Here is a 27,990-nt window from a genome sequence, read left to right as displayed (position 1 = left end):
TTCCAAAATATCAAGTGGGCTCTCACCTTAGGACCTCAGCACTGGCTGTTCCCTCTGCACAGAAGCTCCTTCTCCAATAACAAATCATTGATTTCTCTAAGCTGCGGATATCCAGAATAAGAAGCACCTTGTATTTGCAAAGTTACTTCCTGTATTTTATTTGATTCTTACCATCATCAGAAGAGTTTCCACATTTTTCCTGAAAGTTTAAAAGAATGTCCCAAATCAACCCTTAATACTGAAGACATGGAATCAGTACCAAAGTGTACCTGAATATGTTTGCTTTAACGTATCCTTCTGCTATAAGTAGGCAACAATTCCCAACAAAAGATCAAGATGCCTTCTGGTCCATGGGACCATCATTTTAACAAGAGAAAACTTTAGAGCCTTTATCGTTAGGGAACTTCCTATTTAAAAACTGTTTCCCCCACTACACAAGTGAAACCAGCTTTAATACAAAAAACAAAACAAAGGAAAACACAAATGAATGTGAAAAATCTTTTAATGTTTGAATATTTTCTTACATTTTTTCTGCATTAAAAACAACATAAGCATCTTCCTTTATTATAAACATAAATGGTACTTCAGCATTCATTTCATAAAAGTACCATGTTTATCCATTTTCTTAGCTTGTTGCCACATATGGCAACAAGGTTATATACTTGTTGCCATTATATCTCTTTGTAACTGCTGCGATGAACTTGAAGATAACAGATGTATATATATATACGTTAAGTACTATTATTTCCTCAGTTTCACTCTCCCAAATCAAAAATTCTGAATATTTTTCGGAGTATTTATACTTACTTTCACATTACTTATCAAAACTGTTACCCAAATTTACACACCCTTCATCAGTTCATAAATTGCTATCACAGAAATATTTAGATCTGCATCCTGCCGCGTTCATTTTACAAATTCAAAAGTGAAGCCTGGAATCCGAATCTAGAACCCAGATCTCAGGCCTTCCAGTTGACTTCTCCCCCGGATTCACTCTGGCTATTCTGCAGTTGGGCCGATCCTTCTGGACTCGCCCGATGCACTAACAGAGCTTCTGCATCTCTGCCCACTGGATCTTTTGTTTGTTGTTGTTTTTTTTTTTTTTTGCGGTACGCGGGCCTCCCACTGCTGTGGTCTCTCCCGTTGCGGAGCACAGGCTCCGGACGCGCAGGCTCAGCGGCCATGGCCCACGGGCCCAGCCGCTCCGCGGCATGTGGGATCCTCCCGGACCGGGACACGAACCCGCGTGCCCTGCATCGGCAGGCAGACTCCCAACCACTGCGCCACCAGGGAAGCCCTGCCCACTGGATCTTACACTCTCGTGGGATGCCAAGAACTTGGAGGTTCCAGGAACGTAGAAATCACCTGTGACCCGCCACTAGCCATCACCAGGACATGCCTTTGCCCAGTCTGCCGCTGCCACAGCGTCCTAACCCGGAAACCTGGTCCCGCCTCCGGTCCCGACTCCCCCAGAGTCCCGCCTCCAGCTACATAGTCACGCCCCCGCACGCCAGGCCGGCCTTAAGCCCAGACAAGTCGGGCAAGGATGCGCCGCTGAGGGGCTTCTCAGGCTCAGGCCCTGCAAAGCCCAGGAACCAATCCTTAGGTGTCCATGGCAAATGCCAGACCGGGTGTCTTCACTATCCCTGCAAATCCCGAGCGGGCGTGGGACAGGCGGCCCACCGGCCAGGCCCAACGAGTCGAACGCGGAACTAGGGAGCAGGCGGAGGCAGGCGCTGGGCTGTGGCTCAGCAGGCCTAGCCTGGCTTTGGGCCTCCGGCCTCTCAGCCGGGGACTCTGCGCCTGCGCCCGCCCGGCAGCTGCCTGCTCTCCCAGTGCGCCGCGGTCCCGGCTGCCGCGCGCCGCCTGGGTGTCTGGGCGATCCATGGGCTGCAGCGAGGGCCGCGATGACAGATTACGGCGAGGAGCAGCGCAACGAGCTGGAGGCTCTGGAGTCCATCTACCCTGACTCCTTCACAGGTGACTTACGCGGCCGCGGGCCCGCAGCTACTCGGGGTGGAGTGGGACCGGCCGCCACCGCCACGGCCCTCGGCATCCTGGGCCAGGATGGAGAAGGGAACGGAGAGGCCGTGTGGCCACCGCGCCCTCTTCTCTACTTCTCTTCAAGGTTTCAGGCATCTACGAGTAACTCTACGGCTGTTTTCTCTTCTTCGCTTGTTTCCTGAAATCTGAAAGTCCGGGCGAGGCTGGCGAGGTCCCTGGAGTCTCGGGCCTGGAATTCAGTCGGGGGCAAAACCAGAGAGTTCCATTGTGACTTAACAGCAGCCCGAGGTTTAGTGAAATACACGAATATAGATACTCCAAGTGGGAGTAGTCTTTCCAGTGCCGCACAAGTGTCAGTTTTCACATTTTCACCTCTATTCAGGTAGAAGCTGTTTTTCAGACGATGGCGTTTTAAAGTTTGTGGGATTCAGAATTCTCAGTTACCCAGAATCCGTTTTGAGAGTAGTGTTGTCCCAGAAGTTTGTCGTTTTTCTTTTCTCTTCTTTCTTTCTTTCGTTCTTCTTCTTTTTTTACATTCTCATATTCTGCAGAATGCCCCATGAATGAGGTGGCCCAAATTTCAGGTCCACTGTAAGATCACAGGTAATTAGACCAATAGTAGGATATCATCAGGCCTGGCTTCCTCTTGCTAGAAGCAAGGTAGTGGAGGCTCAGGAGAGGTAAGTGCTTGCTCTGGGTTGGCCAGAAAGTTAGTGGCAGGACTGGTAATAAGAGTAAGGTCTGGGGCTTGGGATCCAGCTCCAGCTGGGATGAGGGGGAGCAGAAGATTACTTGGGAAGTTGGGCTAATGTGAAATATTAATGAGAAGTTCATTTGGTATATTTTAAAGGAAGAGAATTCTTCAGTATTAAGCCTTCAGATGATTCTGAAAATGCTGCAAGATAACCATATCAATATGGCTTCTCTCACTTTACACTCAGTTTTTGAGAGGTGATCTAATAAAGCGAACATGAGCGAGTATAGCCTAGGTTTGTGGGATTTACCTTCCCTATCCCTTCCTTTGAGTGTTGTCCATCACTGATTGTCAGAATTCAGAGTGTAAGGTAATGTTGTTTTAACTCATAAACTCCCTTTTCATTGTTTAGCTTAGTTTTCTTAGCTCTACCCTTTGATCACTGCTTGCAATGGTAGCAAATTTTGTTCTGCTTTGCCAACAGGCAGATGTCTCTCAGCTATCCCTGTATAGCTCCAGTCCTGTTCATGTTCTCTGTCAACAGCAGTACAGCTGTGCTGTGAGGATGTTAAGGGGATGAGTGAAGAGGGGTTTGAGAGTGTCATTAACTGGGTGAGTGTGTATGGAGTCTGGCTCCCTTATCTATCCTTGCTTATATATCAATGTCTAAATAAAATAGAATATAGGGTCAGTTGTTGGATATATTCTTAATCATGACGTTTGGTCATTTCTAGTATATTGGAAACGTAACAGGCATGAACACAGTGTAGGCAGAGTTAAGAAAGCATAAGATGTGCTGTTGTTTTCATTTCTTTGGGCATAAGGTATCACTCATTAAGTACTGTGCACATAAGCATTTATGACAGTGATACATTTTTAACCCTAGAATAATTGGATGGTTCTTTCAAATTGTACTAAGCTCTGATGTAGTTCAGTATGTGAAATTCTTGTCAGATGCAAAAGTGCTTGAGGATTCCGAGCCAGGGTAATGAAGGACAATATGTGAATCTTTGACGCATCAAGTATTCTGCAGTGTCAGCTGAGCCCACCTGTCTCTAATTCCTATCAGCAGTCCTACAATTGCATTAAATAAATTAAAATGACATGTCTTGATTTATAGTTCTTTAGGAACTTTGATCAAGTTCTGTATGATGCCTCAAGGAAAAGGCAGAGGGCTTTGGAATCATATATTTCCATGTTTGGTCTTTTGAAATTTTGAGGATTTGCAAGGTTTACTGTTTTACAGCTTTCTTTCGTGTTGATGATTTCATACTTTAATATTTTCATACCAGGTTTCAGAAAGAGACCTTGTTTGTGTCAGTTTGCCAAGGAACACTAATTGGTAGTTTTCAAACGTCACTTTGAATCACATTGAATATTAGATTTGGTAAATACTTTTTTTTAAGTACATGGTAGAGTGCTGACAGAGAAGCCTTTGTTAAGTACATCATGACCCCCTTGTGGATGCTGAAGAGGCACAATTCAGCCAGCCATAGTCCTAGGCACATAGACCTAACCTGACTTTAGAATTGTTGCTTGACTATTTGCAGAGAACTTTTGGCCTGATGTTGCATTTGTTGTGAAATATGACAGATCATAATACAGTTTCTTCTCTGTGCCTATTCTGTAGCTTGACTGCACATTGATCCAATTCTCCTAACAACTAGTCTCCCAAAATGTAAATGGACTTTCCTGATACCACATTCTCCTTCAGTGCTTCACTTGACAAGGTCCTGCTAAGGTAGTTGAATTTGGTTATTTCCATTTCTGTGTCAAAATCCTGGCTATCGGGTGTTTTGTTGGAACAAATTGGTTAGCTTTAGGCTAATCAAAAGTTAGGTTCCCTTAATTCTCTTTGATCTTACAGAGAGGGGTACGTAATCCTGTATTTGCTTATATTAGTACCTCTAAGTAACACCCATGAGCTTAACAGTTAAAATTGCATCTTAGAGATGGGGCAGAAGTCATCTTGTGAAAGCAGTTTTTCTAGGACAGTCACTTTCTAAGATCCAAAGAGACTTATTTTATCATGAGCTGATCTGGTTCTTTGTGAAAACCTTAGTGTCATTTGTGTGTCCTGTTAGTGTACCTTTCAGCTACTACCTCCGTTTTCTCTACTCTTTACAAAATCCTAAATTCTGTCTAGTTTACCATCATCTGCCCCTATATCACCTAACACTTATGCTCCTCCGCTGGTTCCTTCCGCAATGCCCACCAACCTTATTCTTTTTCTCAAAAGTATTTTGATCCACTCACAGTGGTGGAAGTCTGGTCTCTAGTGAAAGTTAATCTTTCCTCAACTCGCCCCAACTCACAGTGTGTAATGCATTGGGATAGGATTATTGCTTCATGAGAACTCAGGAATAATTCATCTTTTCAAGTTCAATTCAGTAAGTTTCCCTATTTTAGTAACCTCCAAGCTTTGGAATATAATCCCTTTTCCATTTTTTTTTAATTAGATTAAGCTATGATACGAACCCCCAAATAACTGGTTTTAAAAAGGTAAAAGTTTATTGCTCTTGCACATAAATGATAGATGTGTAGCTCTGGTGCAAGAATTCTTCAGGGACCCAGGCTTCTTCTTAGTTCTTTGTCATTGCTAAGATGTAGTCTCATGCTCATGGTGAAGATGGCAGCATTCCTTTTCCAGGCAGTAGGATAGATAAAGGAAGGAAGGGAAAAAAAGAAGAAGAAGAAGAAGTAAAAGACAGCAGTTTCTTAAGAAATTTCTTAAATATTTCTTAAATTTCCTTAAGGAAATTTCCTCAAAACTATAAAAGGGCTTATTTCTTTCTATCCCATTAGCTGGAACTCGGTCATTTGGTGAGACCTAACTGGAAGGGACGCTGGGAAAGATAGTCTTCATCCTGGGTGGGCAATACGCTCAGTTAAAAATGGTATAACTGGAAGAAGGGGAGAGTGGATATTAGCAGTGTTCTCCAATATTTTTTTTTGTTTGTTCCTGGTTCACAATTTTCTCTCTGTAATGGCAGTTTGGTGGAATGCGTATCAGCTCTTTGTCCTTGGACAAATCATATAACCTCTCCAAGCCTCAGTTTACATATCTATTTAATAAGGAATAATGTAAGTGTAAAAACTTTATAACTGTTAAACAAATATAAGATACTCTTTACTAGAAATTTACCATCTTAGTTGTGGATTCTTCTAATAACATGGCTTCATAACTCCCGTCTTTATCAACGAACAGTTTTGATTTCTGTTTCCTCCAACTGCAGGGGCCATAGCCACAGCTTGGATGGGCCATCTTTAAAATTTTGGCCTCTGAAATTCCTCTTTCTGTCTATAAGCTTTGTAGCCCTACGGTTTTTCATTCCCATGCTTTTAGTGAACATGCCTCTCATCATGAATTCTCATGGTTTGTTAGTTTATCAGCTTCTTTCTTGTTCATCTTGCCTCCCTCTCCTGTCTAACTCCCAAGGTCAGGCAGTTCAGGGATGTTCTTGCTAGCATTCCCATGTCCTCATTTACCACATGGGGTCCTCATTTACCATATATTTAGTATACTTATTGTTAGAAGCTCAATCTCTTGGGAAAAGACATCAGGTAAATAATTTACAACACAATGTGATGATTCTTTCATGGAGGTTCACATAGAATGCAGCCACAGCAAAGGGAGAGGGGACGGTCTGAGTTGTTTTGGAGAGCTGAGGGGTGATGAGTTATGTGAATGAGACTGGGGGATGGGGCATATGTGCAGAAGCATGACTCTGTGAGAGCCAAATGTGTTCAAAGGACAAGTAGCTGGGTATGGCTAGAAAGTAAAGTGAGAGTCACGGAAAACGAGACTGACAAGTACACAGGGGCCAGATCACGAAGGGCCTTGTTAGGGATTTAGATATGATCTTACAGGCCAATGGTTCATTCCCCATTCCCCCTACCAACAGCTGCTCAGACACATACAGCACATAGAGACTGCCATGTCAGAGCTGGATCTCTCGGTACTTAGGTGGATTCACAAATAAAATAGGCTTCTCTTGAGTTTGTTTTTACCTGTCATGGCTGCTACTTTTCTATTAACCTTTGGCACTTTTTCCTCCTCTTACTTTTGTTCTGCAAATTTAGGATCCCTTACATAGCTGACATTGGCCCTTATTTTTCTCTCTGTATTCTCTCTGGCGATTTCATTTAGTCGAATGGCTTTAGCTGTCACCTCTGTGGATGATCCCAAATTAAATTCAGGCCCAACTCTCTTTAGCCCCATTTGCCCATTTCTAATTGCATACTTGATAACCTCCAACTGAAATTCTGTGTTCTTCAAATACATCTGGTTTTTCTTTTCTATTTCTGGTTTTTGTTATTGGCACTGCCTACAAATTCAAGTTGTCACACATCACCATCTTAGATTTGTCCCTGTTCTTTGCTGTTCCCATTGCTCCCAGCCTAGTTCAGAACCTCATTAACTTTGCTGAAACGATTTCAGTAACTATCAAGTTTCATCCTGCATCTAGTCTTGTTTTTCCCCTTCCACTTTATGCACTGTTGCTAGATTTATCTTCTATGCTTAGAAATAGAATTCTGACCTTATTACTTCTGCTAAAGAAAGCTATCACTGTCCACACTAAACTTTCAGCTGTATATTTTCAACTTGTTTTATTCACCGCATGTACATTCTCTAGTGGAATAATTTCTAATTCCTTGCATAGTCCTTAAGCTTTCACACCATTATACCCTTTGCCGTGTTACTCTATTCTGCATTCCTTTTCTCCATCTCTATTTACCAGTATGCCTTTATTCACAGCCTAGCTCAAATGACTTCCCTGGAATTTCTCAGCTGGAAAATTTTTTTTTAAAGAGAATGAAACTCTATACAGTTTATATTCAGTCCTGCCAGTTACTGGCTATATAACTCTTTTATCTCAGTTTCCACATCTCTAAAATTGGGATGATACTATATTTAACTGATTCAAAGACATAGTTTTACATGTAAACATTTCTGAAATATGAATTTGTCTTATAATTGATTACATATCATAGTTTAATTGGTAGTTTCTTTCTTAGTGGTACATAAAGTAGGGTGCATCACATAATTGATGGCATCTTAAACTTGGTGAAATATGGTAACAGTATAAAAGCAGGATTTTGGTGTGAGAAGTAAAGGATCTTTGTGTAAATGCATAGAACAGCACAGGTGCAAAGTAATGCTCAATAAATGTTAGCTGTTGTTACTGGTTATAGGTAACCCCTAAATTACAGCCTCATGGAGCCCTAGAAAATGATAATAAGTTGGAATGTCATTGAGTTGAACCCTTATTTCTATAGTTGCAATGTTTATATTTCATGACATGTAAATGCTAAGGTTGGTCATGAAAAGAAATAGGAATGAAGTACATCAAATATATTTTACACACGTTTGTTAGAAAAAAGGTAGGGCCAATCATATTATAAAAGCTTTATTATAATTACCTTTTAGGGACTTTTTCTGCATAGGCTGGACTGCCTGAGGCCTATTAAAATATGAGTCCAGTGAGTCTCTTATCTTCCTGACAAACACCTTTGTACTAACCATAGATGTTCATCATTGCTTCAAGTACTTTCAAACTTCAATTAAAATGAGGGAATATGTCTTGATTTTTTTTTTTTTTTTAACATTTTGGCCGTGCCACTGGGCATGTGGGATCTTAGTTCCCCCACCAGGGATCGAACCTGTGCCCCCTGTGGTGGAAGCACCGGAGTCTTAACCACTGGACTGCCAGGGAAGTCCCCTGAAACTTTTATTGATAATTCATTTTATTGATAATTCATTTATTTATGAAGACTTCAGAAGTTCTCGAATAGGAAAAGCTGAGTAGTTTTTGTGGTGACTTCTTCAGAGATCCCCTTACTCTTTCATGTCCGAAAGAGGCTGCTGAGCTGCACAGGGGTCAGGGCTTCCCAGGCCTGAAGTGAAGCACAGACTTTTCTTTTGGACTCAGCAGCAATCAAGGGTGACTTGAATTTTCCTTGTTTAATCATCTAATGGTTCTGAATATTAGTTCAGCTCTTTCATTGAGCCAAACTTTATTGAGTTTCTAGATACTGCCAGGCACTGATGTAGGAGTTCTCAGAGTTTTTACAGTATTCTTGTGGGGGAATAGATCATAAACAGGTATATAGTATCAGATAGACATCAGGCTTCAAAATAGCATATAAAGCTTTCTTATTTATGTAAATGTTGATTGACATGTCTTGCTTAACAAATTATAAGTAATTTGATACTTGGATTCATGGATAATTTTGTAATTCCATGGAAGATGGTAGATTTTCAATAATTTCTGAAAGAATAAAGCTTGGTTCTAGAGATGATATAGAAGAATGAGAGAGCTAGAAGACACAAACTCTAACAAATTAATATTTACTGTTTGTCATGGAGATTCTGAATTATATTTCAGAATATATAAGTATAAAAATTAGTGATAATACTGAGTATTTATGAGGGTAGGTTCTGATGAGAAACATCAATTTTTTTTTTTGCCGTTTCATTTGGAAATTTTTTAGAATGTAATTTTCCATGTATAGGTGGAAATTTTGAATTAAAAAGTAAATTACTTATTTTAATTGATTTGATAAAACTCAAAGAGGGTATCTATTATAGGTATTTTTTTCCCCAGATTAAAGAAAACCCTAGATTTAAATAGAAATTGATGGACGTTTTATCGTTTGAATTGTTCTATTCAGTCTGTATTTATGGAAATGGAAATACAGGCTAGGAATCAGTTTCCAGGACTGGATATTGATATTTTGCTAATAAGGAAAAGCATGTGCCGTAGGAAGCATCTTAATAACTTAATCTCTGTGTATAATTTCTTGCAGTATTATCAGAAAATCCACCCAGCTTCACCATTACTGTGACATCTGAGGCTGGAGAAAATGATGAAAGTAAGTCTAATCAAAAATACTTTAGGTTTTTCTAAGCCCTTCTCTCGGGAATTTTATTCATTCTGCAGCCATTGTGTTGGGCATTGCATGTGTGGAGGTGCTAAGGTGCTGTTAAGAATTTAGTATGAATGTTACATATTTCTTGTCAGTATTTACTATGGAATAATGACTTCTAGAGAAACAGAGAGGAAGTCAAGGAGATGTATTCTGACAGTAAGCTTAATTCTTAAAAGTGAAACAGAAACATTAACAATACAGCAGATAAGAAAAGGGTAGGACATATTTGTCAAGAACACTTGGCATGCACACGTAATTTAGTGGTTGTGTGGTATTCCTTGGCATAGCATGGACTTTTTCCTCTTCGGATATTTAGATTGTTTACTGGACATTTGCTGTTATAAATTGGGCTGGATAAATACCTCTCTGCATTTTTCCCCTCTCTCTTTAGAATGGATATTGTACTGTTATTTAAGTATGTGTATACATAAAACCAAATAAAAACCAATATTGTACAAGTGTAGAACTAAGACAAATATACAAATTGAAATAAAGGAGCTATAAAACTAATAAATTAAAATTAATTTAAATTTGATACATGTTGGGGGAAGAGTGTCATAAGTTCTTTTCTGCTTTTAGTCCAGTTCAGTTAATATTGTAATTTGATAAGAATGTTGTATAAGTTGGTGTTAACCCCAAGGATTTTTTTTTTTTTCCTATCAACTAAAATTCTGTCATGGGTATTCAGTAATACCGTTTTAGTGGTGTCATTTGATAACTCTAAATCTGTCTTGTAGAATTGAAAATGAGGTTAGTATTGATATTACTGAAATCTGAATTAAAAAGCTGTTGAATACAGTTATTTACATATATTTATATAGATAGATATTTATATATATTTATATATAATTATATAAACTTCTTTGTTAACGTCATACATAAAAATTAAAACAAAATATCAAGCCAGCACATTTTGAGGTGTTTTTTTTTCCATTCCCATGGAGAGAAATCTAGATTTCAATTAAAATCATCAATATCAGGAAGTTTTAATAATTAAAATGTGAGTTACAGGAAAGGCAAAATCTAGACAAAGGGTCATTTTGATGAGTAAGTTTTAACAGAAAATGTTTAGCCCTACTGCTTAGTTGGCGAAATTGAGAATTCATCATGCTAGGTAGCAGAGAGATACTTTGCACTAATGCGCCTGTAAGAATCTCACACCTGTACCAGTGTCAGATCTGTGAATTGGCACAGGCCAAAAGACTGGGGGAGCATGTATGGATGAGTCAGGTTAAAAGTTTCTCAGATAGCCTCTCAAACTGTCCAGTTCACAGCTGTGTACTCTAGCAACCCCTTAGCAGTACCCTGCTGGCATTGTGCAGATAGCAGTATGGACTCCTGCACTGGAGCTGGCTCTGGTAGAGGCCTGAAAATGAGCCTAAGGTAGTACTTTTTCTGTATGTCATATTCAGTGCATTTTGTTCATCTTAAGGAGAGTTTTAAAAAGAATGTGTTCTTCATCCTCTTTCTCTGATGTGCAACATGATAAAATACTCATAAGTAGTAGATGTGTTAGAAGTGATCTTTGGTATTCCTGTGATTTGTTTTCACTTATATTTGTGGTACATGTTGTTTATGTTAGTAGTAATTATCTATCTGGTCTCATGGTAACCTTGTTTCTCTTTGTAGGAAAATCTGTTATGCTACTTTTCATTGACACATTGTAAATTAATTAATGATTCAACAAAGATGTTGACCTCTCTGTACTTTACATTTTAAGGTGTTCATATCAATCTCTTATCTTGTGTCTTTAGCTGTCCAGACTACCCTCAAGTTTACATACAGTGAAAAATACCCAGATGAAGCTCCCCTTTATGAAATATTCTCTCAGTTAAATCTAGATGATAATGATGTCTCAGACATTTTAAAATTATTAGCATTACAGGTAAGGAAGTAACAAGTTTTGTAATGGCATTATTTTATTGGCCTTAAATATTATACAGTAATGTTAAGGGTCAGAAAATGCTATTAAATATGTATAACCAGTGTTTTGAACAAGCAAAATTCATGATGTGTGTGTGTGTATATATATTCACAAAGCATCTTTATTTTTGTTTCCCACTGTACCTTTAAAATTTGAGTAAGAGAAGTTCTTCCTATACCCTTGTTTAAAACTCAGTTAACCCTGTGACTTGTAGGCGATAAAAATGTGATTAGGGACTCTAAGTTATAAACACAGTTAAAATTTGGTTCTCAGAATGCCTAGTCCCATGTAAACTTAAAAATTCCAACTTAAAAAACATTAAAACTCCTAACCCCCCTGACCTGTTGCAGGCTAGTTGCCTATAATTTGGTAAGAGAAGTGGTGGAAAATGGATATCAGAAAGTTCTTACCTGGCTATTTCTGTGATGGGATGGGCTACTCACAGTCTGGGCATGGGGGATATTTAAAGCTCTCTCTTGCTTGGGTAGAGAGTTTTCATGGGATCTTAAGAGTAGGGAGTAGGGAGGGCAAGTAAAATCTTACTCCACCAGCTTAAAACAGAAGTCCTGATTTTGTTTGTTTTCTAAGAAGAACTGACATAAAACATGTCTCCATCATAAATGTGACTTGTATATTTCAAAGACTATAGATGCTCTAAATGCTGACATTTTAAAAATATCTGGAGCTATTAGAGAATGAAGAGGGAAGGGATATATCAAACATTAATTGATGCTGATCTGGGCCCTGTTCACTCTGTTACCCAGTGTGAAGTTATATTAATTCTCTATATTTGGTTTAACATTCTTCTTGTAAAAACATTGCAGAGAGCCTGGAACAATATACTGTATTCAGTCAGTCATATATTAATGTAAGTTATTTGATCTGAGTGATTTTGTTAATATGCATTTTATATTTCATTTATACTCAGACTCCTTTCTTTCAAAAAGAAAGTTTTGATTTCTTTCTGATACTTAACCTGAGATCAGAGATAGAGCACATATTTGTATTTTTTCCCCTAAAAGTAGTTATATTAATTTTTAGTTATCAAAATAATAAATTTATATTATAGAAAACTCAGAAAATACAGAAAATAATGAAGAAGAAAATAAAGATTACCCTTAATCTCACCAGTCAGGTATAAATGCCTAATAACATTTTGGTACGAATTCAGAAAACTTTTTCCTACAGTAGCTAGCACTATCAGTTCTCCAGTATGTTATCATTATTTTAGTTCTTTGAGGGTATCTTAAGAGCTCTGACAATGGACTGAATTTTGAGGGCAAAGTGATTTTCTAATATAATACAACAATAAAGAATGTAGGTACTTTTATGATTTATCTTTATGTATCCTTTTTTCTTTCTATTTGTAATGGTTTAAAACTAAAATCATGAAAACACGCTGGAGAACTGATGTTGCTAGCTACTGCAGAAAAACGTTTTCTGAATTCTACGTATATTTATGATTATTACATAGAATTTATTGAAATTTCTTTTTTTCTCTGTTTTAGGTTTAATATGGCAAATTACAAGACTTTTAAAATGTTATTTTTATATATATGCTTAATTCTTAAGTGATCCAAGAGTCCAAACTTATGGTGTAACTGAATTAGTGATCATGTTATAAATGTATGAAGTGTAGTGATTATGCTGAAACACCTTTTTTCCCCCCACTGGTTAGTTAGTTGTTTTTATTTTTCTGAGAATTGTGTTTCTCACTACAACCGTTTTTTCTTTTTTGGTTACATAGACAGAAGAAAACCTTGGTATGGTGATGATCTTTACTTTAGTGACAGCCGTGCAAGAAAAATTAAATGAAATAGTAGATCAAATAAAAACTAGACAAGAAGAAGAAAAAAAACAAAAAGAAAAAGAAGCAGAAGAAGCTGAAAAGGTATATTTAAAAGTCAGATTTTCTTTCATTATTCTTTAAATCTGTATTTTTTGGGGGGGTTTGCTTTTGGAAATTTCAGTAATTTGGGGGGAATCACAAAAAGAAGCACAAGTAAATTTTAATAAAGCTTTACTAAGTAAAATTTTAGAAGGTCCCTCATTTAGTTGATGCACATGGCACAATAATGATTAATAATCAGTTAGTTAAAGGTTATTAAAGCTTATGCAGGTAAAATCAAGAAATATGAACTATTTCACTTACGGTATAGAGTTTAGAATTATAAAGCCTCCACCAGAGTGATTTAAATATTTACTAAATGTAAAGAAAACCTTAGATTCTAAAATGAAGTAAAAAAGATAAGCAATGATGTTAGTGTTATGAATTGATGTGTATTTAAACATATTAATATTGACAGTAGCAACTTTCTTCTTAACAGTGAATAGCAATGGGGACACATTACGTATTATCTTTGCTTTTTTGTAATAAAAATTAAAAAAGGACTTTTCCAGAGTAAATTGCCAAAACCAATTAGAGTAGCCAATGCAGGCAGAAATCAGACTAAATATTTAAACTTGAAACCATTTTTCTCTGTTTTTCCTGTGAGTGGCTGTATTCATTTGTCTAGAAGATCATTAGGCTTTATTTTCTAACTGTTGTATCATTTATCTGGTGGTGTGTCTTTCTTCTTTTCTAAGCAATTATTCCATGGCACTCCTGTTACAATCGAGAATTTCTTAAGTTGGAAGGCCAAGTTTGATGCAGAACTCTTGGAAATTAAAAAGAAACGAATGAAAGAAGAAGAACAAGCAGGAAAAAATAAATTAAGTGGTATGACCCCTCATATCCTGTTCCTTTAAGCCCTCCTATATTATTTCTTACATAGCAAGAGGATCATTTGGACAGATTTCTATAAGAAAATAATATACTTAGGCATCTAGGACAAAAAGAGAAAGCATTCTCTCCATATGGTGATGTTTCTTCACACATAATTATAATTAATTTTTATGGCTTATCTTTCATCTAAATATTGGAGTGGATAGATGTTGAGATATAATTACCATGACTTTTAGGATCACAAGCCTTAGGACTGATAGAATCAAACCGTTTGTTTTTCTAGGACTCTGAGGCAAATTAGGTTTTCACTTCTTCCATTTTAATGCAAATACATTTCATATGCCTCTTAGCTACTCACTGAGTTCATAAATTGATTGAAATTCACAGAAAAAACAGGTTTTAAGACTTGTTTTTTTTATAACTTGTTTATATTATTCTACTGTTTAAAGCATTGTAGGGGAGATGGAGGAAAAGTATGCCATTCGAGTTAAATATGTTTATTTCTTTTAGGGAGACAGCTATTTGAAACAGATCATAATCTCGACACATCTGATATTCAGTTCTTGGAAGATGGTAAGATAATGTTAGAATTCCACATGTACATAATGTGCTGTTTTTATTAAACCATGAAAATCATAGTGGTAACTTAATGTAAATTTTTCCTCCCAAGGCTATAAAGAAACACATTTTGAAGAATAAATTCAAATGTTTGATCAATTTATACATTAAACTACAGCAAAGTATTTTTTTGGTAACATCTTTATTGGAGTATAATTGCTTTACACTGGTGTGTAAATTTCTGCTTTATAACAAAGTGAATTAGCTATACATATACATATATCCCCATATCTCCTCCCTCTTAGGTCTCCCTCCCACCCTCCCTATCCCATCCCTCTAGGTGGTCACAAAGCCCCGAGCTGATCTCCCATTGCTATGCAGCTGCTTCCCATTAGCTATTTCTTTTACATATGGTAGTATATATAACTCCATGACACTCTCTCACTTCATCCCAGCTTACCCTTCCCCCTCCCTGTGTCCTCAAGTCCATTCTCTACATCCCTGTCTTTATTCCTGTCATGCCCCTAGGTTCTTCATGACATTTATTTCCTTAAATTCCATATATATGTGTTAGCATATGGTATTTGTTTCTCTCTTTCTGACTTACTTCATTCTGTATGACAGACTCTAGGTCCATCCACCTCACTACAAATAACTCAATTTCGTTTCTTTTTATGGCTGAGTTACGTTCCACTGTATATATATGCCACACCTTCTTTATCCATTCATCTGTCGATGGATACTTAGGTTGCTTCCATATCCTGGCTATTGTAAATACAGCTGCAATGAACATTGTGATATATGGCTCTTTTTGAATTATGGTTTTCTCAGGGTATATGCCCAGTAGTGGGATTGCTGGGTCATATGATAATTCTATTTGTAGTTTTTTAAGGAACCTCCTTACTGTTCTCCATAGTGGCTGTATCAATTTACATTCCCACCAACAGTGCAAGAGGGTTTCCTTTTCTCCACACCCTCTCCAGCATTTATTGTTTGTAGATTTTTTGATGATGGCCATTCTGACTGGTGTGAGATGATACCTCATTGTAGTTTTGATTGTGCATTTCTCTAATGATTAGCAGTGTTGAGCATACTTTCATGTGTTTGTTGGCAATCTGTATATCTTCTTTGGAGAAATGTCTATTTAGGTCTTCTGTCCAGTTTTGGATTGGGTTGTTTGTTTTTTTGATATTGAGCTGCATGTGCTGCTTGTAAATTTTGGAGATTAATCCTTTGTCAGTTGCTTCATTTGCAAATATTTCTCCCATTCTGAGGGTTGTCTTTTGGTCTCATTATGGTTTCCTTTGCTGTGCAAAAGATTTTAAGTTTCATTAGGTCCCATTTGTTTATTTTTGTTTTTATTTCCATTTCTCTAGGAGGAAGGTCAAAAAGGATCTTGCTGTGACTCATGTCATAGAGTGTTCTGCCTGTGTTTTCCTCTAAGAGTTTTATAGTGTCTGGCCTTACATTTAGGTCTTTAATCCATTTTGAGTTTATTTTTGTGTATGGTGTTAGGGAGTGTTCTAATTTCATTCTTTTACATGTAGCTGTCCAGTTTTCCCAACACCACTTATTGAAGAGGCTGTCTTTTCTCCATTTTACATTCTTGCCTCCTTTGTCAAAGGTAAGGTGACCATATGTGTGTGGGTTTATCTCTGGGCTTTCTGTGCTGTTCCATTGATCTATACTTCTGTTTTTGTGCCAGTACCATACTGTCTAGATTACTGTAGCTTTTTAGTATAGTCTGAAGTCTGGGAGCCTGATTCCTCCAGCTCCGATTTTCTTTCTCAAAATTGCTTTGGCTATTCGGGGTCTTTTGTGTTTCCATACAAATTGTGAAATTTTTTGTTCTAGTTCTGTGAAAAATGCCATTGGTAGTTTGATAGGGATTGCATTGAATCTGTAGATTTCTTTGGGTAGTATAGTTATTTTCACAGTGTTGATTTTTCCAATTCAAGAACATGGTATATCTCTCCATCTGTTTGTGTCATCTTTAATTTCTTACATCAGTGTCTTATAGTTTTCCGCATACAGGTCTTTTGTCTTCTTAGGTAGGTTTATCCCTAGGTATTTTATTCTTTTTGTTGCAATGGTAAATGGGAGTGTTTCCTTAATTTCTCTTTCAGATTTTTCATCATTAGTGTATAGGAATGCAAGAGATTTCTGTGCATTAATTCTGTATCCTGCTACTTTACCAAATTCATTGATTAGCTCTAGTAGTTTTCTGGTAGCATCTTTAGGATTCACTACGTATAGTATCATGTCTTCTGCAAACAGTAACAGTTTTATTTCTTCTTTTCCGATTTGGATTCCTTTTATTGCTTCTCTGATTGCTGTGGCTAAAAAATTCAAAAACTAGGTTAATAGAGGTGAGAATAGGCAACCCTCTCTTGTTCCTGATCTTAGGGGAAATGGTTTCAGTTTTTCATCACTGAGAACGATGTTGGCTATGGGTTTGTCATATATGGCCTTTATTATGTTGAGGTAAGTTCCCTCTATTCCTGCTTTCTGGACGGTCTTTATCATAAATGGGTGTTGAATTTTGTCGAAAGCTTTTTCTGCACCTATTGAAATGATCATATGGTTTTTCTTCTTCAGTTTGTTAATATGGTGTATTGCATGATTGATTTGCGTATATTGAAGAATCCCTGCATTCCTGGGATACACCCCACGTGATCATGGTGTATGATCCTTTTAATGTGCTGTTGGATTCTGTTTGCTGGTATTTTGCTGAGGATTTTTGCATCTATGTTCATCAGTGATATTGGCCTGTAGTTTTCTTTCTTTGTGACATCCTTGTCTGGTTTTGGTATCAAGGTGATGGTGGCCTCGTAGAATGACTTTCGCAGTGTTCCTCTCTCTGCTGTATTTTGGTAGAGTTTGAGAAGGATAGGTGTTAGCTTTTCTCTAAATGTTTGATAGAATTCGCCTGTGAAGCCATCTGGTCGTGGGCTTTTGTTTGTTGGAAGATTTTTAAACACAATTTCAATTTCAGTGCTTGTGATTGGTCTGTTTATATTTTCTATTTCTTCCTGGTTCAGTCTTGGAAGGTTGTGCTTTTCTAAGAATTTGTCCGTTTCTTCCAGGTGGTCCTTTTTTTTTTTTTTTTTTTTTTGGTATGTGGACCTCTCACTGTTGTGGCCTCTCCCATTGTGGAGCACAGGCTCCAGATGCGCAGGCTCAGTGGCCATGGCTCACAGGCCCAGCCGCTCCACAGCACGTGGGATCTTCCTGGACCGGGGCATGAACCCATGTCCCCTGCATCGGCAGGCAGACTCTCAACCACTGCGCCACCAGGGAAGCCCCAGGTTGTCCATTTTATTGGCATATAGTTGCTTGTAGTAATCTCTCATGATCCTTTGTATTTCTGCAGTGTCAGTTATTACTTCTCCTTTTTCATTTCTAATTCTGTTGATTTGAGTCTTCTCCCTTTTTTCTTGATATGTCTGGCTAATGGTTTATCAATTTTGTTTATCTTCTCAAAGAACCAGCTTTTAGTTTTATTGATCTTTGTTATCATTTCCTTCATTTCTTTTTTATTTATTTCTGATCTGATCTTTATGATTTCTTTCTTTCTGGTAACTTTGGGATTTTTTTGTTCTTTTTCTAATTGCTTTAGGTGTAAGGTTAGGTTGCTTATTTGAGATGTTTCTTGTTTCTTGAGGTAGGATTGTATTGCTATGAACTTCCTTCTTAGAACTGCTTTTGCTGCATCCCATAGGTTTTGCGTCATCGTGTTTTCATTGTCATTAGTTTCTAGGTATTTTTTGATTTCCTCTTTGATTTCTTCAGTGATCTCTTGGTTATTAAGTAGTGTGTTGTTTAGCCTCCATGTGTTTGTATTTCTTACAGATTTTTTCTGTAAGATATCTAGTCTCATAGCGTTGTGGTTGGAAAAGATACTTGATACGATTTCAATTTTCTTAAATTTACCAAGGCTTGATTTGTGACTCAATAAATGATCTATCCTGGAGAATGTTCTATGAGCACTTGAAAAGAAAGTGTATTCTGTTGTTTTTGGATGGAATGTCCTATAAATATCAATTAAGTCCATCTTGTTTAATGTATCATTTAAAGCTTGTGTTTCCTTATTTATTTTCATTTTGGATGATCTGTCCATTGGTGATAGTGGGGTGTTAAAGTCCCCTACTATTATGTTACTGTCATTTTCCCCTTTTATTATGGCTGTTAGCATTTGCCTTATATATTGAGGTGCTCCTATGTTGGGTGCATAAATATTTACAATTGTTATATCTTCTTCTTGGCTTGATCCCTTGAGCATTATGTAGTGTCCTTCTTTTTCTCTTCTAATAGTCTTTATTTTAAAGTCTATTATGTCTGATATGAGAATTGCTACTCCAGCTTTCTTTTGATTTCTATTTGCATGGAATATCTTTTTCCGTCCCCTCACTTTCAGTCTTTACGTGTCCCTAGGTCTGAAGTGGGTCTGTCGTAGACAGCATATATACGGGTCTTGTTTTTGTATCCATTCAGCCAATCTATGTCTTTTGGTTGGAGCATTTAATCCCTTTACATTTAGGGTAATTTTCGATATGTATGTTCCTATTACCATTTTCTTAGTTGTTTTGGGTTTGTTATTGTAGGTCTTTTCCTTCTCTTGTGTTTCCTGCCTACAGAAGTTCCTTTAGCATTTGTTGTAAAGCTGGTTTGGTGGTGCTGAATTATCTTATTAGCTTTTGCTTGTTTGTAAAGGTTTTAATTTCTCCGTTGAATCTGAATGAGTTCCTTGCTGGGTAGATTAGTCTTGGTTGTAGGTTTTTCCCTTCATCACTTTAAATATGTCCTGCCACTCCCTTCTGGTTTGTAGAGTTTCTGCTGAAATATCAGCTGTTAACCTTATGGGGATTCCCTTGTATGTTATTTGTTGCTTTTCCCTTGCTGCTTTTAATATTTTTTCTTTGTATGTAATTTTTGATAGTTTGATTAATATGTGTCTTGGTGTGTTTCTTCTTGGATTTATTCTGTATGGGACTCTCTGTGCTTCCTGGACTTGATTAACTATTTCCTTTCCCATATTAGGGAAGTTTTCAACTATCATCTCTTCAAATATTTTCTCCGTCCCTTTCCTTTTCTCTTCTTCTCAGACCCTTATAATTTGAATGTTGGTGTTTTTAATGTTGTCCCAGAGGTCTCTGAGAGTGTCTTCAGTTCTTTTCATTCTTTTTTTTTTATTCTGCTCTACAGTAGTTATTACCACTATTTTATCTTCCAGGTCACTTATCTGTTCTTCTGCCTCAGTTATTCTGCTATTGATCCCATCTGGAGTATTTTTCATTTCATTTATTGTGTTGTTTATCGTTGCTTGTTTCATCTTTAGTTCTTCTAGGTCCTTGTTAACTGATTCTTGCATTTTGTCTATTCTATTTCCAAGATTTTGGATCATCTTTACTATCATTATTCTGAATTCTTTTTCAGGTAGAATGCCTATTTCCTCTTCATTTGTTAGGTCTGGTGGGTTTTTATCTTGCTCCTTCATCTGCTGTGTGTTTTTCTGTCTTTTCATTTTGCTTATCTTACTGTGTTTGGGGTCTCCTTTTTGCAGGCTTCAGGTTCGTAGTTCCTTTTGTTTTTGGTGTCTGCCCCCAGTGGCTAAGGTTGTGTAGGCTTCCTGGGGGAGGGGACTAGAGGTTGTGTTCTGGTGGATGAGGCTGGATCTTGTCTTTCTGGTAGGCAGGACCTCCTCTGGTGGTGTGTTTTGGGGTGTCTGTGACCTTATGATTTTAGGCAGCCTCTCTGCTAATGGATGGGATTGTGTTCCTGTTTTGCTAGTTGTTTGGCATAGGGTGTCCAGCACTGTAGCTTGCTGGTCATTGAGTGGAGCTGGGTCTTAGCGTTGAGATGGTGATCTCTGGGATAGCTTTCACCGTTTGATATTACATGGAGCTGGGAGGACTCTGGTGGACCAATGTCCTGAATTCCGCTCTCCCACCTCAAAGTCACAGGCCTGACAGCCGGCCGGAGCACTGAGACCCTGTCAGCCAGAAAGAAAGAGAGAGAGAGAGAGAGAGAAGGAGAGAGAGAGAGAAAGAAAGAGCAACCAAACCAAAAAAACAAATCCAGCAATGATAACAAGTGCTAAATTATACTAAAACCAAAATAAAACAAACAAAAAAAACAGACAGAACCCTAGGACAAATGGTAAAAGCAAAGCTATACAGACAAAATCACACACAGAAGCATACACACAAAAAGAGAAAAAGGAAAAAAATATATATATTGTTGCTCCGAAAGTCCACCGCCTCAATTTGGGATGATTCGTTGTGTGTTCAGGTATTCCACAGATGCAGGGTATATCAAGTTGATTGTGGAGATTTAATCCGCTGCTCCTGAGGCTGCTGGGAGAGATTTCCCTTTCTCTTTGTTCGCACAGCTCCTGGGGTTCAGCTCTGTATTTGGACCCTCTGCGTGTAGGTCGCCTGAGGGAGTCTGTTCTTTGCTCAGACAGGATGAGGTTAAAGTATCCGCTGATTCGGGGGCTCTGGCTCACTCAGGCTGGGGGCAGGGAGAGGTATGGAATGCAGGGCGAGCCTGCGGTGGCAGAGGCCAGCATGATGTTGCACCAGCCTGAGGTGCGCCGTGTGTTCTCCCAGGAAAGTTGTCCCTGGATCCCGGGACCCTGGCAGTGGCGGGCTGCACACTCTCCCAGGAGGGGAGGTGTGGATAGTGACCTGTGCTCGCACACAGGCTTCTTGGTGGCGGCAGCAGCAGCCTTAGAGTCTCATGCCCGTCTCTGGGGTCCGCGCTGGTAGCCGTGGCTCGCGCCAGTCTCTGGAGCTCGTTTAGGCAGTGCTCTTAATCCCCTCTCCTTGCACCCCGAAATAATGGTCTCTTGCCTCTTAGGCAGTTCCAGACCTTTTCCCCGGACTCCCTCCCGGCTAGCTGTGGGGGAGTACCCCTTCAGGCTGTGTTCATGCAGCCAACCCCAGTCCTCTCCCTGGGATCGACCTCCGAAGCCCGAGCCTCAGCTCCCAGCCCTCGCCCGCCCCGGCGGGTGAGCAGACAAGCATCTCGGGCTGGTGAGTGCTGGTCGGCACCGATCCTCTGTGCGGGAATCTTTCTGCTTTGCCCTCCGCACCCCTGTTGCTGCGCTCTCCTCCGTGGCTCTGAAGCTGCTTCCCCCCCTCCGCCACCCCCTACCCCCATCTTCACCTGTGAAGGGGCTTCCTAGTGTGTGGAAGCTTTTCCTCCTTCACAGCTCCCTCCCACTGGTGCAGGTCCCGTCCCTATCCTTTTGTCTCTGTTCATTCTTTTTCCTTTTGCCCTACCCAGGTACGTGGGGGGTTTCTTGCCTTTTGGGAGGTCTGAGGTCTTCTGCTAGTGTTCAGTAGGTGTTCTGTAGGAGTTGTTCCACGTGTAGATGTATTTCTGATGTATTTGTGGGGAGGAAGGTGATCTCCGCGTCTTACTCTTCCGCCATCTTGAAGGTCTCCCCCCAGCAATGTATTTTTTAAAGTTTTATGATAACTTAAGCAGTATCAAAGATAGCAATAGATAAACAATGTGGTCACGTTTGCCTCTAACAACTAGTAAACCAGGTCACTATGACTCAAGTGACCTGTTTCCTTCAAATTTCTAGTATCACAAGTCTATGGTCTATCATGGAGCTTTATAAAAACCTCAAGCGTAGAACTAACCAAAAGTCTTAGATTTTATATCACTCTCACTGTCTTTGGCACCTCTAGTCCCTTGTGCTTTCCTTTTCTTTTTTATCCTGACCCTTATGCTCTTGCTGCCTTTGTCCATCCATTGTCCATCCATCCACAAATATTTATTGCATCCCTGTAAGGCAGGCACTGTCCTGGCCGCTGAGGATACAGCAGAGAACAATTTAGACAGATTTCCCTGCCCTCATGGAGCTTGAGCCCTATGTGTATCTCTTAAACTGAGCTCCTTACTCAGTCACCCCTCCAGTAGCTCCCTGGGTTCTGTACTTCATCGTCCTTCTGTCATGCCCATTATGCCAGCTGGGGATCCTCTAGCATCTGGCCTTTCGACCTTGTTCCTGGACTACCTTCTGGAAAAGGTTAAGAAGGTTCAGAATCAGCTATCTGTTGAGGTGGCCCACTGCTAAATCATCCTTCTTAACCTGAGCTGGGCTCCTACTGACACTGAGCAATTTTTTTTAATTTTAATATCTTATTACATTCTTGTTCTAAGATTTTTAGTCTCAAAAAAAAAATTCCAAAACCAAAAACCGTGAAACAGAAAACAAGGATATCTTCATCTATCCTCCTTCTCATTTTAGGAGCTTATTTTCCTTTCTATTTTGTTGATAAGTTTTAGATCCAGAAAGTTGAGTCTCATTCTCTCTTGAACTTTAAAAGTTTTACTGTCTTTACTCATTTTTGACTCTTTTCCTTGTCTAATGGATCAAGTGTCTCCTTATATCCAGTAACTTACCAAAAGCTCTGTTGATTCTGCCTCTGAAATGTCTTTTCAGCTCTTTCCTCCTAATTTGAAAGTTTTGTTATTTTTCAACTGGACTTTAGTAATAGCTTCATAAATTATTTCCCTGCCTCAGTCTCTTCCTCCTGGTGCCCTTTCCTACCTTGTAGTCACCACCTCTGAGGTGGTATTTCTAAAAGCCATGTGTAATGATGCCATTTCTCTCCGTACGGTCCTCTGCTGCTTAGAGGGAGAGGTTGACCTGCACAGTCATTCAGTTTGGCCTTCATCTGTGTTATCTCCAGATGTTTTTCCTCAAGAATCTTGTGTTCCACTTAGAAGTATTCAAGGTCTTAGCTCTTCTCTCTGCCTTTGCGTAACCTACCTAGAATTGCTTCATCCTGGCCCCTTTTCTTCTGGTTGCGTTCAAATTTATCATGAAGATATTTCAGATGTCGTCTGCTCTGTGAGGGCTTTACTGCTTCTCCCAGGCTGAGTCAGTTATTCGTCGGCTTGGACTTGACAAATTGTATTTTATTACTGAACTGCTCTTAGGCATGAAGCAAGACTCCTTCTCATTAAGTTGAATGTCAGTGGACTAGAGTCTGAGAGGGAAAGAAGGTAAACAATGTTTGGTGATTTAAGAGTACTCTGATATCCTACTTTATTTACTACAGATAGACTGAAGAGTGAAGATGTTTCATACAAAGCCTGGGTGTTACTTCCTATAGAGCTTAGACATTTGGAATCTTAGAAAGGCATACCACTGGTTACAGGGGAAGTGGGTGAGAGTGAAGATCAAATTTGTCAATTAATTATAAGTATGGTTGAGCTTTAATGATGTATATATCTCCAGTATTGGAAGAGATAAACTCTTGGTACAGGTCTCCTGGTCAGTGATAATCAACTTTGTATCATCATTGTCTTCAACTTATAACATGCCAGATCATAAATAATTCATTCTAGATTGGCTTTTTTTGTAGCTGGATTTTTTAGACTATGAACTGGAACCATGAAGTTGCTCTTAAAATGTGTCTCTGCTGACCAATACAGATCACTGTTGGTATGAGTAGTAGTTCAGGATTTCGTCACTTGCACCTCAGATGCACATTTAAGAAGTCTCTGTTTGGTACTGCCATTGGGTTGTATCTTTTATTTCTGAGCGTAAGACTGCAGGGGAAATCTTCTGTCTTTTGCAGCTGGAAACAACGTGGAGGTAGATGAGTCTTTGTTCCAGGAAATGGATGACTTGGAGCTGGAGGATGATGAGGATGACCCAGACTACAATCCTGCTGACCGGGAGAGTGACTTGACCGACTAATGGACTAGCCCGTCTCCAGAGAGGCTTGACTGCCATAGCATCTGTGGCTGTGCTAAGAGGGTGTTGATTTTCCTTTCTTTTTTCTAAGAAAAAATAATTTTCAGGAGAATATTCTTCTGATGGCTTTCATCATTGAACTTAATAAACTGATCTTAAAATTTCAGATATAAAATGTTCAATTCCTCTTATTGGTGGGAAGAAGGCCACATGTTTAAAATCATTTAGTGTTGGAGAGAAATTCTGCCTAAAACACCAAGACTGGAAGGTCAGCTGTTGCTGTACCCAGGTGTGGGTTTACATGCAAGGAATTGGAATAACTTGGAATTTCTGTGCTAGAGACTGGTGGCGTTTGAATTCTAAGGTTTGTCATTCATATAAAATATTAGAAGACTGAGGTGAACAGAGCATTAAACCTTCTGAATTCTAGCCTTCGGGCATAATAAATTTAAGTCTTAACAAAACCAGAAGCCCATATAATAGTCAGGAGTAAAATGGACTTTAGTCATATAGTAGTATCTGCATCAGAATCATCTTTGAGTTATTAAAAAGTGTGCACTCCTGGTCCCTTCTCAGTGGAGGTTAATAAACACTGAGCCTCATTCTGAGTTTTAAAACAGTGAAATCTCATACCTGTGACACAGGTGATTGTGATGCACACTCCTGATGAAGAACTACTGTCCTACAGTTGTCAAGTCTATAAATTGTGATTTTCCCCACTTTTCTAATTAACCAGTCTGAAGTGGTTTGAATTCTTGGGATTGTACACTGTCTGCAAGAGTACCACACATCCACATTCATGCACACATTAGACCTTTGTGATAATTTGGAATGATCGACTTGGGGGCTCCAGGCAGGAGAGCCAGGCTTCGTGCAAGTTATCCAGTCATTGCAGTTCTGGAGGATTGAATCTTAACTGCAATAGGAAATCACTTGTGCTATTGCAAATGGCTTCCTCAATTCAGAAATACTATGTACCCACAAACACAGCAATATCAATCCATGTTTATTTTTGAAGTCAGACCTTATGATTAAAATAAAGTTAAGACAGAACTATCATTGCGGAATTTAATGCTTTTCACCCACCTTGATCCTGACCAATAAAGAGGAATAGCAGTAATGTTCAGTATTTCTATGCAGAGAGAAGTCCAAAAGTTTGTTACGTGAGATTTTGCTTTTCCTAAGGAGAGATCCTTTCTGCAGCTGATCAGCAGTTGCATAAGAACCTGAAGGAGTGGTTCAGTTAAGAAAAGCAGTCGTGAGCAGTGTAGTATGAGGTCAATGAAGACTTGACCTTGAAGTATCAAGAATGATTACACTTGCCCCTCACATAATTTTTTAAAGTCTAAGTTTTACACATTTTCTACAGATATTGAATAACCACCTTTGTCATTTCAGAATGTAGGCAGACCCTAATGAAATGGAAATAAAGACAACCTGGTTAGTTCTAATGATAATCCCAAATATTTTCACCCGGAGTAAAAATTAACTTTACTGTTGGCTTTGTATTCTGGGAATTAACCAAAGACTCTGCTTCTCAAACTGGAGCACACTTAATTCCTGGTTGTGTAACAGCATGACTGGTAGTATTTGAAGCAATAATTGGCCCGTCCTGAATTATCAGTTTTGCTCTTGGATTTGGGAAAATTTTTGTTTTGGTTTTTCTACTCGTGTTAACTTGTATACAGTATTATTAAGTTAAAAACATACACAGATATTTGTATTCATTGCTGTATCCCTGGAACAATGGTGCTGAGTAGGCACCTAATTGTAGGAATAGTATGCAAGATGCTTATGCATTTTAAAGATAAAATATAAGGGTTCAAAGAAATGTTCTATTTGCTGTCTGCAACTTTGAGTAATGCTTCTGGGTTCTGCTTTACATCACATTCTCCTGGCAGCAAGCATGCCTTAGGGAAAAAAAAGTGGATAAATATTAACCTAAGGTAACACATCTAAAAGGTTACAGGAACATTTCCTAGTTGAGGTAAAACCAAGAAAGATATCAGTAACATCTCTTATCAGTGAAAAGGATGAGATCATTGATTGTACTGTCCCAAACTCCCAAGATATATGTGCCAAGAAGTAAAGAGATGCATTCTTGGATTCCAGAAGAAAGGAAGTTGTGGGTTTTCAATATTTATGTGCTAGCTGGTTGTTAGGTGTTATGAAGGTGCAAACAGATAGTAAGTGAAAGACTGCAAGTAGCTCCTAGTGTTTGTCTTTCAGAGAACATACATGACAGGCAGCAATCGTAGGGATTGTATGATTAAGGGTCAAAATGAGTCACACAGTTCAAGAACTGTAGGGAGTAATTTTAGAGAGACCATTGAGGTCTAAAGTGACAGGGAAAGTTTTCCACAAACGACACATGGAGTGTGAATTTATGTAGATAGGTAAATGTGAATGACACTAGTTTGTTTGCTGCCTTAGGACCTGTGTCTGAGTAACAGAGATGACAGAATGTTGCCAAAAGTTGTACTGTGAAGTTTATAGGTTTCTTTTTCATGTCACCTTTCTTGGGCAAACTCATCAAAGGACTTGAAAGAAGGGGGGTGAGTTGAATTCCAAATGTACTAAATCCCCTCCATTAATAAAAGATGGGAAAATGCTGGGGAAGTTTCAAGAATATTGTAAAGGGTTATCGAATCAAAAATTTCACAGTGCTGTGCAAAGCCATAATGGCACCTGAGCTAAAAGGAGAAACCAATGATTATTTAAAATTTGGATAATTCATTTATCATGGATTTTTACATTGATTTTTATTTTTTAAATGCAGCATTAAAATATTATTTATCTTTGTTGAATTTTATGCATCTCCTTAAATTTTGCACCCAAGGTAAGTGCCTCACTCACCTGACCATTGTCCTTGCTGTTTCAAAGAGGTTCTCAGGGTCCTATGGCCTCCATCCCAAAGAACATTAGGTAGAAAGACCAGGAAAAGAAACTACTTTTTCAGGTAAAGTGGGCTTCTCTGCATAAATGAAAGTGCTCAGTGGACAAACAAAATGAAGCCATATTACTACCGGCCAAATAGTTAAGGTAAAGTAATTAAGGACATGAAATTACTGGAGTGTGGGCTGCTGCCACATGCCCAAGACATTAAAAAATAGGTCACTGGCTTTACTCATACCAGCCCAAGCTTATTTAAATGTGATAGACGTCTTCATTATAATTTGGTATCATTAATAGATTTATTGTTGTGGAACTCTGTTTTGAAAATATGGATCTAGAGCATTCTCCACCTGTACATTTGAGAGAAAGTTAAAAGAACTTATTGATTTTAATTTGGATGTATCTTCTGATGTAAATTTTGCTTTTAAAGTATCGGAGGGATCCATCTCTATTGATCTAAAGGCCCTTAAGACATTAGGATCTGTTACTAAAGGTATTTGTTTTAAAAGGTAAATATTGATGCTAATAAAGGT

The 27,990-nt window shown here is 38.6% G+C and overlaps 1 protein-coding gene across 2 annotated transcripts; it reads left to right on the top strand.

Moving 5' to 3' along the window:
- The first annotated feature begins 1,717 nt into the window (after positions 1-1,717).
- On the top strand, positions 1,718-24,737 carry RWDD1 (RWD domain containing 1). Of its 2 annotated transcripts, XM_067702289.1 has the most exons (8): positions 1,841-1,980; positions 3,183-3,310; positions 9,509-9,574; positions 11,386-11,516; positions 13,303-13,446; positions 14,142-14,274; positions 14,791-14,853; positions 24,444-24,737. In XM_067702289.1, exons 5-8 carry the CDS (start codon positions 13,321-13,323, stop codon positions 24,563-24,565), a joined length of 444 nt encoding a protein of 147 aa, XP_067558390.1. In that variant the 5' UTR covers positions 1,841-1,980; positions 3,183-3,310; positions 9,509-9,574; positions 11,386-11,516; positions 13,303-13,320; the 3' UTR covers positions 24,566-24,737. The 2 variants fall into 2 exon arrangements, with proteins under 2 accessions (XP_067558389.1, XP_067558390.1); XM_067702288.1 differs by lacking the exon at positions 3,183-3,310 and having other exon boundaries at positions 1,718-1,980.
- The last annotated feature ends 3,253 nt before the right edge of the window (positions 24,738-27,990 follow it).

The sequence above is a fragment of the Pseudorca crassidens genome, chromosome 13 (assembly GCF_039906515.1).
Source record: "Pseudorca crassidens isolate mPseCra1 chromosome 13, mPseCra1.hap1, whole genome shotgun sequence".
Lineage (NCBI taxonomy): Eukaryota > Metazoa > Chordata > Mammalia > Artiodactyla > Delphinidae > Pseudorca > Pseudorca crassidens.
This window is presented reverse-complemented; position numbering and strand designations above follow the sequence as displayed.

Excerpts from the sequence above, each read along its gene's own strand:
- RWDD1 (XM_067702288.1), top strand. The coding sequence starts at position 1,908 with ATGACAGATTACGGCGAGGAGCAGCGCAACGAGCTGGAGGCTCTGGAG. Across the intron at positions 9,575-11,385 it reads GGCTGGAGAAAATGATGAAA|CTGTCCAGACTACCCTCAAG; the intron begins GTAAGTCTAATC and ends TTGTGTCTTTAG. Across the intron at positions 14,275-14,790 it reads AGGAAAAAATAAATTAAGTG|GGAGACAGCTATTTGAAACA; the intron begins GTATGACCCCTC and ends TATTTCTTTTAG.